The following is a 13,518-nucleotide window of genomic DNA, read 5'->3' as shown; positions in this document are numbered from 1 at the left end:
ACTCCATCACCCCCTCCCCAACCCCCCTCCATCACCTCCTCCCCACCTCCCCACTCCACCATCCACAGGGCCATCCCTCCCGGCCTTCTGGGTTGCCCAGGATGGAGGGCTACCTTCTTGGAGAAGTCGCCCAACACAATGGCATGGGACAGGGTAGGAGGAAATTCTGTATTGACTGAGACGAAGACTTACTCTAACAGAGAAGCGTTGGGAGCAGGTGGTAGAGTTCCCTGCATCAAATCATGGTCCTGACAAGACCATCATTTAGCCTGAAAGAGCCTCACACCAATAGTTTCTAAAAACAACCAATAATTTGGGGTTTATCAGAATAACGTGATGAATCCTTTGCATATCAACCTTAACCTGGTAGGCAGGTTCCCAATATACATGACCACATATAGAAAATAAAAGTGAATGTTTTGTTTTGTCTTCTATATGTATTGGTATGACCTTTCTGATTGCTAGATACTTTGACTGTCATCCCTACCTCCAGCCGACCTGAGCCACCCAGTTCATGGTCTCATCCTTGACCATAACATGACCAATAGCCTCGCCTCCTCAGTGATCTCAGTCCCTTGCACCCACTTTCCGACTCCCATGCCCCAGGCTTCCAACTCACTCCCAGGAGCCCCTGGCTCGGACAGTTCTTTGACCCCACCCCCACCCTAGGCTTCCAATGCATTGACCCCATCACCTCTTCACTGCCTCCTTCGCCGGCTTAGAGTCTGACCCATCTTCATAATCACTGCCTCCCCCACCCCTGCTCTTGTATTCATCTCACAGACCCCCGCCCTGGTTAAAGGCAACCCTCCAGCCAGACTCAGCCACACCCTAAATGTAGCGGGAGAAAACCACAGAATCTCAAAGGGACCTTCGAGGCCCAGACACATGCTTCATGTCTCCGGCATGGTCCATTCTCTCTCCCACTCTCATGGAGAAAAATCTCACTCCTTTCCTCCGTTCCGTTCTCAAATCCCCAACCCTGCCGCCCGTTCCTCGTGCTCAGATAATGATCCTGCTTCCCATTTCATCAAGACAATGGAAACGAGAAGCCTCACAGCCCCCGCTGTGTCTACTCATCCCCTGCACTTGCACCCACAGGGGTGCCTTCCCTCCTGCTGCTGTAGACACCCCACCATCCACCCTTACATTTGTGTCCTGGACTGCATCCCCTCTGCATTGCTCCCTCCTCTCTCTGGCTATCATGTCTTCCCTCTCTTCTGGAACATTCCCACCAGGATCACTCATGCCTTAACATCTCCCCCAACACAGAATGGACATCAGAGCAGCAGATACCCCACCAGCACAGTAGGGGGGAGGGGCAGAGGGAGGTTGAGGGAAGGAGACAAGAAACGGTATGTTGGAGGCTCAGGCAGCCAGACCAGCATGTGCAAAGGTCCTGTGGCAGGAGGGAGCATGTGTAACAGAAGGCTGAGATGGCATGTGCACAGAGAGCGAAGTGGGAGGGAAATAAGGCCAGACAGACGTCAGGGTCAAGCCTCTTTAAGATGCCCAGCTTTCCCTACAGCACTGGGAAGCGACTGAGCATTTCAAGCTAAAAGGGGCTTGATCAGATTTGCATTTTCTTTTTTTTTAATGTTTTTTTATTTATTTCTAGGAGAGAGAGAGAGAGACAGCATGAGCAGGGGAGGGTCAGAGAGAGAGGGAGTCACAGACTGAAACAGGCTCCAGGCTCTGAGCTGGCAGTCAGCACAGAGCCCAACGCGGGGCTCGAACCCACGAACCGCGAGATCATGACCTAAGCGAAAGTCGGACGCTTAACCGACTAAGCCACCCAGGCGCCCCAGATCTGCATTTTCAAAGGGTCACTATGATTACTCTGTAGACAAGGATAAGAGTGTGTGCAAAATGAGCAGTGGGGAGGCGGTCACGCGGAGGAGCCTGGTGGTGGGTGTTGTGGCCAACGGAGAGAACTTGACCGTTTTGAGAGGTTCTGAGGGCGGTGGCAGACAGGACGTCCTGAGGGATGAGACCTGCAGGCAGGAAAAAGAAAGTGGTAGGCAGTGACAATCGGGCTCAGGCTTGTGCAGGCAGCGATGGAGAGGCATTCACTGAGCAGGTTGACGCCTGCAGAGGACCAGACTTGAGGGGAAATGATCATGAGTTCAGGTCTGGACCTTCTGAATACACGGTGCCTTTAAAACATCCGCCAGGAGGGGCGCCTGGGTGGCTTAGTCGGTTAAGCGTCCGACTTTCGCTTGGGTCATGATCTCGCGGTTCATGGGTTCGAGCCCCGCATCGGGCTCTGTGCTGACTGCCAGCTCAGAGCCTGGAGCCTATTTCAGAGTCTGTATCTCCCTTTCTCTCTGACCCTCCCCTGCTCACACTGTCTCTCTCTCTCCTAGAAATAAAAATTAAAAAAAAGAAATAAATAAAAATATTTAAAACATCCGCCAGGAGGCATCAGACCGGCAGGTGGTTACCAAGTCTGGCCATCACAGGAGAATCCGGGCTGCTGGTGACTTCACACGGTCCCTAGACAGCATCTCTTGAGCCATTCCTGCGTGCTAGGAGCCCACGGTCTAAAGATGACTGGGGCTCAGCTCGTGCAGAGAAACAGCCAGGCTGCAAGGGGAGGAGGTATGGGTGCGGGCCGCCTGCAGGAAGCGTGGGGCCCTTAGAAGAGAGGCGTGGAGGCACCACCCACAAGCCCTAGTCTGGGGTTGAGCGCTGTCCCCACTTTGGTTTTTTTTAATGTCTATTTAGTCTTGAGAGAGAGAATGTGTGTGTGTGTGTGTATGTGCGCGCATGTGCGCGTATGCGTGTGTGTGTGTGTGTGAAAGAGAGGGAGAGAGAGAGAGAGAAGAGGGGCAGAGAGAGAGGGAGACAAAGAATCCGAAGCAGGATCCAGGCTCTGAGCTGTCAGGACAGAGACTGACACAGGGCTTGAACTCATGAACTGCAAGATCATGACCTGAGCCAAAGTCGGACGCTTAACCCACTGAGCCACTCAGGCGCCCCATGTCCCCAATTTGTCAGGGGCCTCAGGGCCCACCAGTGCTGCGCTCTGCACCTCACCTCCTGCATGGATTCCTTAAAAAGATGCCCAGCCCCAGACTGGCACTGATGAAATATTTGTCAGATTGAATTGAGAGGAAATGAAAGCACTCTGCAAAGCACTTTGCAAATATACTGATTTGTAATTTTAACAATAGGGAGGATATCCTATCCCCTTAGCAGCTGGGAAGAGTCCTGGGTCCTAGGGGGAGTTGAAGCCTCCTGTGGATGCCTGAGGGCGGGGTGGGGAGGTGAGCAAGAAGGGGCCTGCTCCAGAGGAGCATTTCAAATGAAACGCTGGGCGCCTGAGTTCCCCCAGAGCTTCAGTGCAGTTACGGGAAGTCCCCATATGCTCTGGGGAATCGTTTTTCTTGCAGAAGTCAGGAAAGAGGGTGAATACGGTACAGAGACAGTGAATGAGGGGACCAACCATCTTCTCTGCAATATGTCACATAAACTAATAGTCTTGGAAATGCCTGAAACGCTTACCTTTACATAAGTACACCTGTATCGTATAGAAGCAGGTGTATATGATGTATACAGGTCTATGTAAGAATGCCCTAAAATTCCTAAACAATATCCATAGTACATGATAAAACCTACTTTATGGGATATGAAGGTTCAGCACCCCAAGGAAAATAAATTGCTAACACGTACTGAGAATTGTATTAATGAGGTTATATTAGCTACTGTCACAGAAAAATCCCAAATGTCAGTGGCTGAATATAGTCAGCCTCCAACTCTCCCTCACAGCGAGGCCCCCAAGCACTTTCCACCGACGTGCCAGGCACTCGCTGCGAGCACTTTATCTGTGTCAGCTCGTTTAATCCCACGATGATCCGCGAAGGAAGGACTCCTCTGATCTCCACCTTTCAGGTGAGGAGACGGGCATCTCAGCGATGCCGAGCTGGACCCGGGCCACGGGAGCTGCCAGCACGGGTCTGCCTATTTATTCATTCGGAGAAAGCCCCGCCGACACTGGCTGTAGCTGTGCTGGTGCGGGGGGTACGGCCGGGTGTGAAACTGACTGAGGTTTCGGCTGTGGCGGAGCAGACCTGTTTGCAAGCTCTAGCCCACGCATCGGTCCTTCACGAAGACCGCACTCACTTCGTGGCCGTTGGCAGGAGCCGGCTGGGGCCTTGGGCTTTCACCTGAGCCTGTGTTCACCTTCTCAGCCATCAGCCAGGAAAGACTGAGAATCAAAAGGCCTTCGTTTGAGCCCTGGATCCATCGTTTCCTGGCCAAGAGTACTTACTCGGATCATTTAGCCTCCGTGAGCCTCAGTTTCATCTGTACAATGGAAGAGATAATATGCCTCTCACAGGCCTGCGGTAGAGCCCAAATGAGTTGTAGTTCAGGAGCCTGGCAGAGGTGCTCAGCCCCCATTGGGGGCTTGAACCTCCCCATCTTCCCCCCCCCATCATCCTCCCCCCTCCCCTGCCCTCCAGACCATTTCAGAGCAGCTGGGGGCTGGGCACCGTGAATTCCAGGCACTGCAGATGGGAAGGCGCTTTGCAAGCTCATTTAGGACCCTGGGAACGTCTGTCGGCATCAGTGTGGGGTCTGTCTTCTTTGCAAAGCAATCTGATCTCTGGCATGCAAAATGCGAGGTGACCCCCAGCCGAGCTGGGGCACAGAGGCCAGTGTACTGACAGGCTCATCAGCCTCCTCGGCACAGACCCCAGCCCCGGGCCAAACCTCTGCCAGCCGCCAAGCTCCAGCTAATCCTCAGAAGCCTCGATGCAGGGACGGAAGACTGGGTTTTGAAGTCTTAGGCCTTAGATCCTCTCCGCTGCACCGCGGGTGCATGTGTTTTGATTCACCAGGCAGATGTCCAAACAGACAAAGTGATAGCTTCCTTCGGGGCCGGGGAGAGGGCTGAGCCAGCTTCAGAAGAGCAAGAAGTCAGCAAGAGGCCGATGGGTGCTGAGCCCCTGGAGACTCTGATGTTTCACATGTCCTTTCTCCTCTTGTTTTCCAGGGAACTTCAAAGGTCTCTGCAAGCAAATCGATCACTTCCCAGAGGATGCAGATTACGAAGCTGACACAGCAGAATATTTCCTCCGTGAGTGCATGCAATTTTTTCTCCCTCCTGGTGGGGGGGGGTGGGCAGTCCTTGTAACCTGCAGAGCACCAAAGGCTAGGATCCAAAGATCCCTGTATCAGCAGAGGGCAGGAAAAAGCTGAGCCTCCCTCCTTTCCTCCTATCCAGAGACCAGACCTTGATGCATGCTGTTCCCTCTGCCTGTCACACTCTTCCCTCCCCTTTGTCTGATAAACTCCAGGTCCCAGCCTGAAACATCACCTCCTCCAGGAAGTCCTCCATGCCCCTTATCGTGCTGTGTGGTCCTTGTCTGAGTAAACATCTCCTTGGCAGTCCCACCAACTCAGTTAGGCCAGGGACCCACCCTATCTCATTCACATGTTCCTATTCCCAGCCCAGGGCCCTGCACTTAATAAGCGCTTAGTAAATATTTCTTGACTAACTCAATGAAGAGACTCGTCAGGCAGTGTCAGATTGGAATCTCGACAGAGAACAATACATTAGAGCTTTTTCCTCCCCCGCCCCCCCACAATCAAGTCAAAGTTAAATCCTGAGGTAACAGCTGCAACCTTAAATCCACCTGAGGCATAGTATCAAGAGAACGCATTTTGAGTTCCAAAGAAAATTTCTCAAGAGTCATCAAAAACTAACAAGGTGAAATGCTCCCTGAGAAAGAGATTTCCAGGAGAGGGACTGAGAGTCCTTAACACCTGGGACAGCAAAGCCACCCAAACAGAAGTGGGTGAGAGCTGTGCTCCAGGCTCTTAAGAGGCTCTTCCAGAAGAGGTTTGCGCTCCAGCAGGAGCGTCCCCACCTTCTGTCCCGGGTGACCTTTCCAGCTGCTCCGAGGCCCCTAAAGCCTGCCTCCCATCCCCCACAGCAGAATGGCTAGTGTCACTCTCTGATCACTTTTATGGAAAAGGTAGGAGGCATTTCATTACATGGATCACCCTGTCTCCTTCCATCACTACTCTTCACATCAAAGCCACCTCTCGGGTCAGCCTGAAAACAACCTGGTTTCATTGAAAAGCCCAGGGAACACGAAGTCAGCCCCGGTGGCGAGGAGGAGAAAGGAAGGGAACACGATGTCATTTATAGATTTCTTTTTAAAGGGAGAAAAATATCTTACAGTGCTCATCATTTCCGTTTACGAATTCCCGAGAGACACTGCTCTTAAATGGAATTCCTGAAAGACGGGTTGGGTTCTTGTTCCCCGTTACCACGGCCGGGGCTCTTGCGGGAGCAGAGCAATGTCACAAAGGTAGGCTGACACCGTGTGCTGGAGCTTGCGCTCCGCACTGGGGAGATCACAGCGAAAGAGTGGATGCAGCGCGTGGCCCCAGGCAGAGCCCAGCCTGGCGGGGAGGACCCTCAGANTGGGGGAGGGGGAGGGGGGGGGAGGGAACCACAGCCTGAGCCTGGTGCCAGGAGCCACACTGGTTGAGAATAGTAAGGATGTAATAATCAGCGAGACACCAAGGGCTCAAAGTAGGAACTTTGTTTCCTTCTTTGCTGTGCCTAGAACAGATTCTGGAATAGACACTCCATTCATGTTGTCTGTTATCTAAAGGACAGATATAGGAGACTTCGGTGGCTGTTTCTACCTACTCCATACCTCCATATCCTCATTGTTTATAAGAGAGAATTACTTAGGGTGTTTGCTTCATTCGGGTGTCCCCGGACAGAAGCCTTGGACTGGTTAACTGCTGTTAACAGGGCAGGATTCTAAGGGTCTCATTTAAGCTTAACCCAATGGTATTTTTTGAGTATTGTAACAAGAATCGGCAAACGTTTTCTATAAAGGGTCAGACAGTAAATATATTAGGCTTTCTGGACCATACAGCCTCTGTTCCCACTACTCACTGCTGCCCACGGACAACAGACATAATGGAAGCCAGTGAGTGTGGCTGTGCTCCCAGCAAACTTAACTTTATTTATGAAAACAGGCAGCAGGCTGCATTTGGCACAGTTTGCTGATCCCTGATCTAGAATATGCTAATCTTGGGCTAGGCAACAAAAGTAATTTTTGAAAGCCGGCAGATGTGAGTTCCTATCATTCTCTAACAGATTCTAAATCCTAACAGATTCTAACTAGATGGTCTCATTCTTTACAAGCTCTTACCTGATTGGCTAGAGAAGCTAGGAGACAGGGATCCTTCTTCCTTTTGGATCTCCAGCCCCACTGAAGTGGGCGGAGCCGGGGCCCAGGGGAGGTGGGTGGGGCTGTGTCTGGAGGTGGGCGGGGCTTCAGCCCGATGGGCGGTGCTTGAGCCAGCTTCCAATTTCGGTCGGTTACACCCATTCTCCTAGCGCACCTGCAACGTGGGAGGCCACGGGGGGGGGGGCTGACGCAGCCCTGTCCCTGAGGGCTCGGTGTCTAGAAACAGGCCGATGAAGGTAGCATGTATGCCATGATGCAGGCAGGGATAGAACGGAGTGTGTGGTGCTGAGGGAGCTTGGCCCCTAACCCCAAAACCGGAGATCATTCCAGAAGGGTCCCCTCGAGAAAGTGGCACCAAAGCTGAGAATAGGCCTCTAGAAGCATTCACTCATTTACTCCTGAGACCTTCACTAAGCACTCACTCCGTGCAGGGCCCCGTTGTCAGTACAGGGGACCCAAGGGTGAACAAAACTGGTGCCTCTGTGAAGGGGACATGTCTCACAGAGGAAACATGCAATGAGCAGGACCACACATAATCCCCTAAGAGAGTTCCAGAGCTTGCTGTGAGAGGATGGAGGGGGGAGGGGGCGTGAGGGCGTGGGCAGAGGGCAGGTGGGGGGTGTTACTTAGAAGAGGTAGTCAGGATAGCTTCTCTAAATGAAGAAGAGAAAGGAGGTAAGAAGATTTGGGGGAAGCTCGTGCCTGAGGGGGACCAGTGAGAGCACAGGCCTTATTAAGGCAGGGTGGGGGCAGGGTGTTTGGGGGCCAGAGTGGAGGCCTGACTGGCCAAGCATAGTGCAGGAATGGAGGGCATCCCACAGCATGAGATCTGAGAGGTAATGAGGAGCCCAATCATGTTGGGAAGAAATCGGATCTCATTCTAAGGGTGGATGGGAACCGTGAGCAGGTGACACTGATTTGGAAGGTCAATTCTGGCTGGGGGGGCGGAGGGGAGGGGGGCGGGTGGAACCTAATGTAATAAATCTAGACAAGAAACAGTGTTCTGAACCAAGGTAGTAGCAGTGAAGGAGGTGGGAAGGGGCCAGAGCCTGAAAATATTCCCAAGGGATTACATATAGGATTTCCTGAAAGGCTGCCTGTGGATTTCACAGGAAAGGAAGGCGTCAAGGTTTGAGTCCAAGGCTGGGATTGGGAAGAATTAGAAACTCCGTGTCAGCCACATTAAGTCAGAGTCCCCAGAGGGACTCCTTGGGGAGATGCCTTGGAGTCTGGGACCCATGGGACAGGTCCTGGCCCAGACAGGAGTTTGCCAAGTTGTTGGCAGGTGGATGATATTTACAGCCACAAGACTTGATGAATGGCCCAGGGCAGTGGTGCAGAGAGGAGGTGCAGAGTCTGAGTCCCAGGACCAAGATTTAGAGGCCAGGACAACAGACACATGAAACGATGTTCAGCATCCCTCCTCATCAGGGAAATACAAATCAAAACCACACTGAGATACCACCTCACGCCAGTCAGAGTGGCTAAAATGAGCAAATCAGAGAACTCTAGATGCTGGCGAGGATGTGGAGAAACGGGCACCCTCCTACACTGTTGGTGGGAATGTAAACTGGTACAGCCCCTCTGGAAAACAGTGTGGAGGTTCCTCAGGAAACTAACAATAGAACTCCCCTAGGACCCAGCAATAGCACTGCTAGGAATTTACCCAAGGGATACAGAAATGCTGATGCATAGGAGCACATGTACCCCAATGTTCATAGCAGCACTCTCCACAATAGCTAAAACATGGAAAGAGCCTAAGTGTCCATCAACAGATGAATGGATCAAGAAGATGTGGTTTATCTATACCATGGAATACTACATGGCAATGAGAAACAATGAAATCTGGCCATGTGTAGCAACATGGATGGACCTTGAGGGTGTTATGCTGAGCGAAATAAGTCAGGCAGAGAAGGACAAATATCATATGTTTGCACGTATAGGAGGATTAGGAGGAACTTGACGGAGGAACAAGGGGGAGAAGAAGGGCGGAAATGGTGGGGGAAAGGGAGAGAAGCAAACCATGAGAGACTCTTGAATGCTGACAAAAACTGAGGACTGATGGATGTGGGGGGAGGGGGGGATGGGCATGGAGGAGGACACTTGTGGGGATGAGCACTGAGTGTTATGTGGAAACTAATTTGACAATAAACTATTTAAAAAAAAAAAAAAAAGATTTAGAGGCCAGGAAGATGAGAAGGCCCCAGGGAAGGGGGCTGAGGAGGGTGGCAAGTAGGTGGCCCGGGTCACGCCTACCATCCTTGCTCCACCAGCTGGACAGAGGATCTAGAGCAGAGGAAGAGGAGGAGAAGAGAGCATGGCAGAAGGCGTGGACAGGAATGCAGAGCCCATCTCCTGGGGTGGCCAGAAAGTGGGGCTCACTTGTCTCAAGCCATCAGGCCAAGCTTCAGGCCTCCTGGGGAGCCCGACAGAAGGAAGGCACCCCATCAGTATCTGATGGGACAAGTAAATGAGTGAATGAATGTATGCCTTTCCCCCCAAGCTCCATGGATATTTAAGGAGTTCCAAAGCTTCTCCTGAACAGAGGGTCCAGGGACTTTCTAGTGACAGGCCCTCGTCACCACCCTGGGCCTCCTGACATCTGGGCCCCACAAAGGGGTGGCTAGTGTGTCCCTAGCTCACCCGTCTGTCACTAGCTTACCCAGGAACAAATGATGACCAGACCTGGTTTTCCCAGCCAGCTCTGGGGGGCCATCAATGTGTCTGCCACGGTGCCCCCCACCCATCCTATCCTTCCTTACCCAAAGCTTGAAAGCGGGTGACAAACAGAGGCAGCGGTGACCCAGATGTGACTTCCTGTGATTGTCGGTGTGCATCTGTGCGTCGTTCTTTGTGCACAAGGGTGGGAGTCTGTGCTGCGTTCCGTGCCCTTCGGTGCCTGTGTGTCCATGCATCTGAGTGTCTGTCTGAATGTGTGTCTGCAAGTCCCTGCAGGCTGTGTGCATGAGAGTGTGAGAGTGTGTGTGTGTGTGTCTGTGTCTGTGTCTGTGTGTGTTGTATGTTATGTCCAGGAGATGGGAGCTGTATTTCCCATTGGTCACACTGCGATTTGGGCACATCCTAAGCCATTACCCCTACTCACTCACCTCTACGCAACCAGAGCACATGTTTCTCTGACCTCGAGCACTCCACGCATGCCGACGCTTTCAATTCTGTCACGGTTGTTTCTCTATGTGCTGGTGGCAACCAGCACGCTGACTGCCCCCCCTCCCCACTCCCCACCCCAGTCCTGACTTGCAACCTGCACTGTATTCAACACCAATCCGGGCCCCACAAGAAGCAGCAACGGTCCTCCTGCCACGATGAGAACTAACGTCTCCTGGAGCTTGGCACATACCAGACGCTATTCTCCTCATCGCAGGCTATGAGCTCGGTGTGCTCGTGACCTCCCTGTCGCAGGGGGGACGACTGAGGCTCCTGAGGGCAGGCAGCAGAGCCAGCGGAGGCACGCAGGCTACCTCCCTCCTGTGTTGGTGCTGCTGATCACCAGCCCTGGAGACAACCGGGAACGGGACAGCATCTGGTGCCTGCGCGGATGGGGATGGCACCCACCAAGGAAGCCCCGGGGCTTCCGGAACTCTTTTCCTTATGTCATTAGATAGAACACACTTGACTACTTTATACCTTACCTGCGTTCTCCTTCACAACACCCTGGGAGGTAGGTGCTGTTGGTGTCCCCATTACACAGACGAGCAAGTAGAGGCACGGAGGCCACACTGCCTATGGGAAGGCTGGGATGGGGCTCCAAGGAGGCCCCATGTGGAGCCCAGGCTCCCAAGCCACCGCTCTCAGCTCCTCTCTCTCCCCTCATCCATCATCATCCCCTTCCTCCTTCCTCCAGGAACACCTTCTCCCTCTCTCTGTCCTTCCTCTCCTTTCTCCCCTTCCCCACCTCTCTCACACTCACACACCCATACGCTTGTGTCCTGGCCACCCTAACTATCACAGCGTGGAGGGGAGCGAGGAACAGAGGCCCAAGAACCCAGAAACCTCTCCTGAGCCAGCTCCTCGCAGATCCTGTCTTGTTGGAATGGACCAAACCCCGGGGGGGTGGGGGGTGGGAACAGACACAAAGAGTGGAGCACTGCGCCCAGAAAATAGGGAGCCTGCCCTCCATATACCTGGGAAGACAGCCATTTTAATCCAAGGCCATGACTGCCACAGGGGACAGGAGAGACCGTGGCCTGGCTGGCTGAGTGGACCCTGTGGGGAGATCTGGGGGACACAGAGACAGCCAAGACCCTAGACATCACCTAATGCAGACAAGGAAGTGGAAGCCAGGCACACCACAGGACCCCAGAAGCCCCCTCCGGAGTCACCACTACACACTGGGGCGCCCGAGCCTCAACGTGAAGCCCTCCACTCTTCCACAGACAGGTGCTTCTGTGCTCCCCTCCGTGTCTACACCTCCCCATTACGGCTTCAGCCCACACCGCAGCTCTGTGCCCCAAGCCTGTACCTCATGAGCCCCCCACCCTGGCCTGCCTCATTTCCTTCAGGGCTCCCCAGGCTCTCCCTGGCTCTGTGTGATCCAGAATCTTCCAATTCCCCGAGCAAGGATGCTTCCTTCAGCCCTGGAAACCACACGCTGCTTCCTCTCCCTGGAATGCTTCACACCCCACCTCTCTTCTGTCCTGTTAGCGTCTCCTTATCTGTCAGACGCCAGCCCCAGCATCGCTCCCTCGGGGAAGCCCTCCTTGATGCCCACGTGAGCTCAGAGGACGCTCTGAGTGGCAAGAAGTGCACGCCTGAAGGCAGGGGAGGGCAGTGGTCAGACACACAGACCCTCGAAGCTGACCGCCTGGGTTCACAACCCAGTTTCTCCACTTCCTCACTGGGTGGACTCAGACAAATGGCTTAGCCTCTCTGTGCCACAAGTTTTGGCTGCATAACCAAAAGTACTTATGTCACAGAGTTGTAATGAGAACTAACGAGTTAATAGATGCACAGTGCTTAGAACAGCCCTGGGGTACACTGACCATTCAATGAACACTAGCCATCTGCATGTGACATTAGCCTGTCACACACCTTCATGGTGTCATATGGGTACCTTTCTCTCATAGCACTTTATCCTGGTTGATAATTACATATTTATCTGTGTTATGACCTGATGACGTATACCTCATGAGGATGTAAGCCCCATGAAGACATGGCCCAGGCCTGTTTTTAAGCTCCTATGTCTCCCATGCCCAGTCTGGAAGCTGGTACGGGGGCCGGCACTCAGTCTGTATTTATTCACTGGACCCACAGCTAGTTAAAAGTGAAGCATCTTCTCCGCTCTGGGACCATGTGGCCCTTCCCCAGTGCAGCGTAGTATGCTCCCAGCCAGGAATGGCCAAACTGCAGCTCGTCGGCCAGATCTGGCCCTCTGACTGTTTTTGTAAATAAAGTATTATTGTAATAGAACCTCACTCATCTGTTTACGTAGTGCCCAAGGCTGTTTTGATGCTACCACAGCTAAACTGGGTAGTTGCAACAGAGAACATATGGCCAGCAAAGGCAGAAATATTATATTTACTACCTGTCCCTTTACAGTAAATATACCTGCTTTAGGTATTTGTGATCTCCTTGATGCCAAGGCCATGGCTTCATGGGGCTGGTATAAGGTTTAAGTGGGTTTATCCATATAAGGCACTTAGGATGGGACCTGGCACACAGGAAGGGCTGCAAAACTGTTGGTAAGTACAGCGTACTTCCACATGCTTACTCGTAGGAGATCGATACACGTTTGCTCATTGAATAAACCAGATACTTTCTGATCCTCGTGATAGATTTTAGCACTAAAACCACACCAGCTTCAGTGGAAATCAAGACAATTCATGGGGAAGTAGTGTCTGGATGAAGGGGGCAGGACAATAGAAATAATAAAAATTGTACCTTTTGTTGTACACTTTCTAGGGTAGAAACAGGACAGCCAGTGTCCAACTTAACCTTGACAAGAGTGCCTCTCAAACTTCCACGTGCACATGACTGCTGGGACATGCTTTTGTTAAAACATAGAATCTAGGGGCAGCCGGGTGGCTCAGTAGGTTAAGCGTCCGACTTTGGCTGAGGTCACAATCTCACAGTTCGTGGGTTTGAGCCCCACAGCAGGCTCTGTGCTGAACGCTTGCTCANCACAAGCTTCCAGAAAACTCTGCCAGGTCCACAGCTCCGGGGACAAGGAGTCAGGGTTCTGAGGCCACCTACTGCCTATTTGAATCTGGAAGAGAAAAGCTATTTCCCTCTCCAGAGACCCTTTATGGAGGACCCGGAGGTGACCCCGTCCGGACAT

The 13,518-nt window shown here is 52.6% G+C and overlaps 1 protein-coding gene across 2 annotated transcripts in view; it reads left to right on the top strand.

Moving 5' to 3' along the window:
* The window catches only part of CACNG2 (calcium voltage-gated channel auxiliary subunit gamma 2), a 120,616-nt gene that overhangs the window by 96,374 nt on the left and 10,724 nt on the right, over window positions 1–13,518 (top strand). For both annotated transcript variants that reach the window (XM_077761948.1, XM_077761949.1), the window contains one exon: window positions 5,000–5,083. In XM_077761948.1, coding sequence (XP_077618074.1) covers window positions 5,000–5,083 — 84 coding nt within the window. The remainder of the gene's footprint in view (window positions 1–4,999; window positions 5,084–13,518) is intronic.

Source organism: Crocuta crocuta, unplaced genomic scaffold (genome assembly GCF_008692635.1).
Source record: "Crocuta crocuta isolate KB4526 unplaced genomic scaffold, BGI_CrCroc_1.0 scaffold193, whole genome shotgun sequence".
NCBI classification, from domain to species: domain Eukaryota; kingdom Metazoa; phylum Chordata; class Mammalia; order Carnivora; family Hyaenidae; genus Crocuta; species Crocuta crocuta.
Note: the sequence above shows the minus strand (reverse complement) of the source record. Positions and strands in the feature narration are given on the sequence as shown.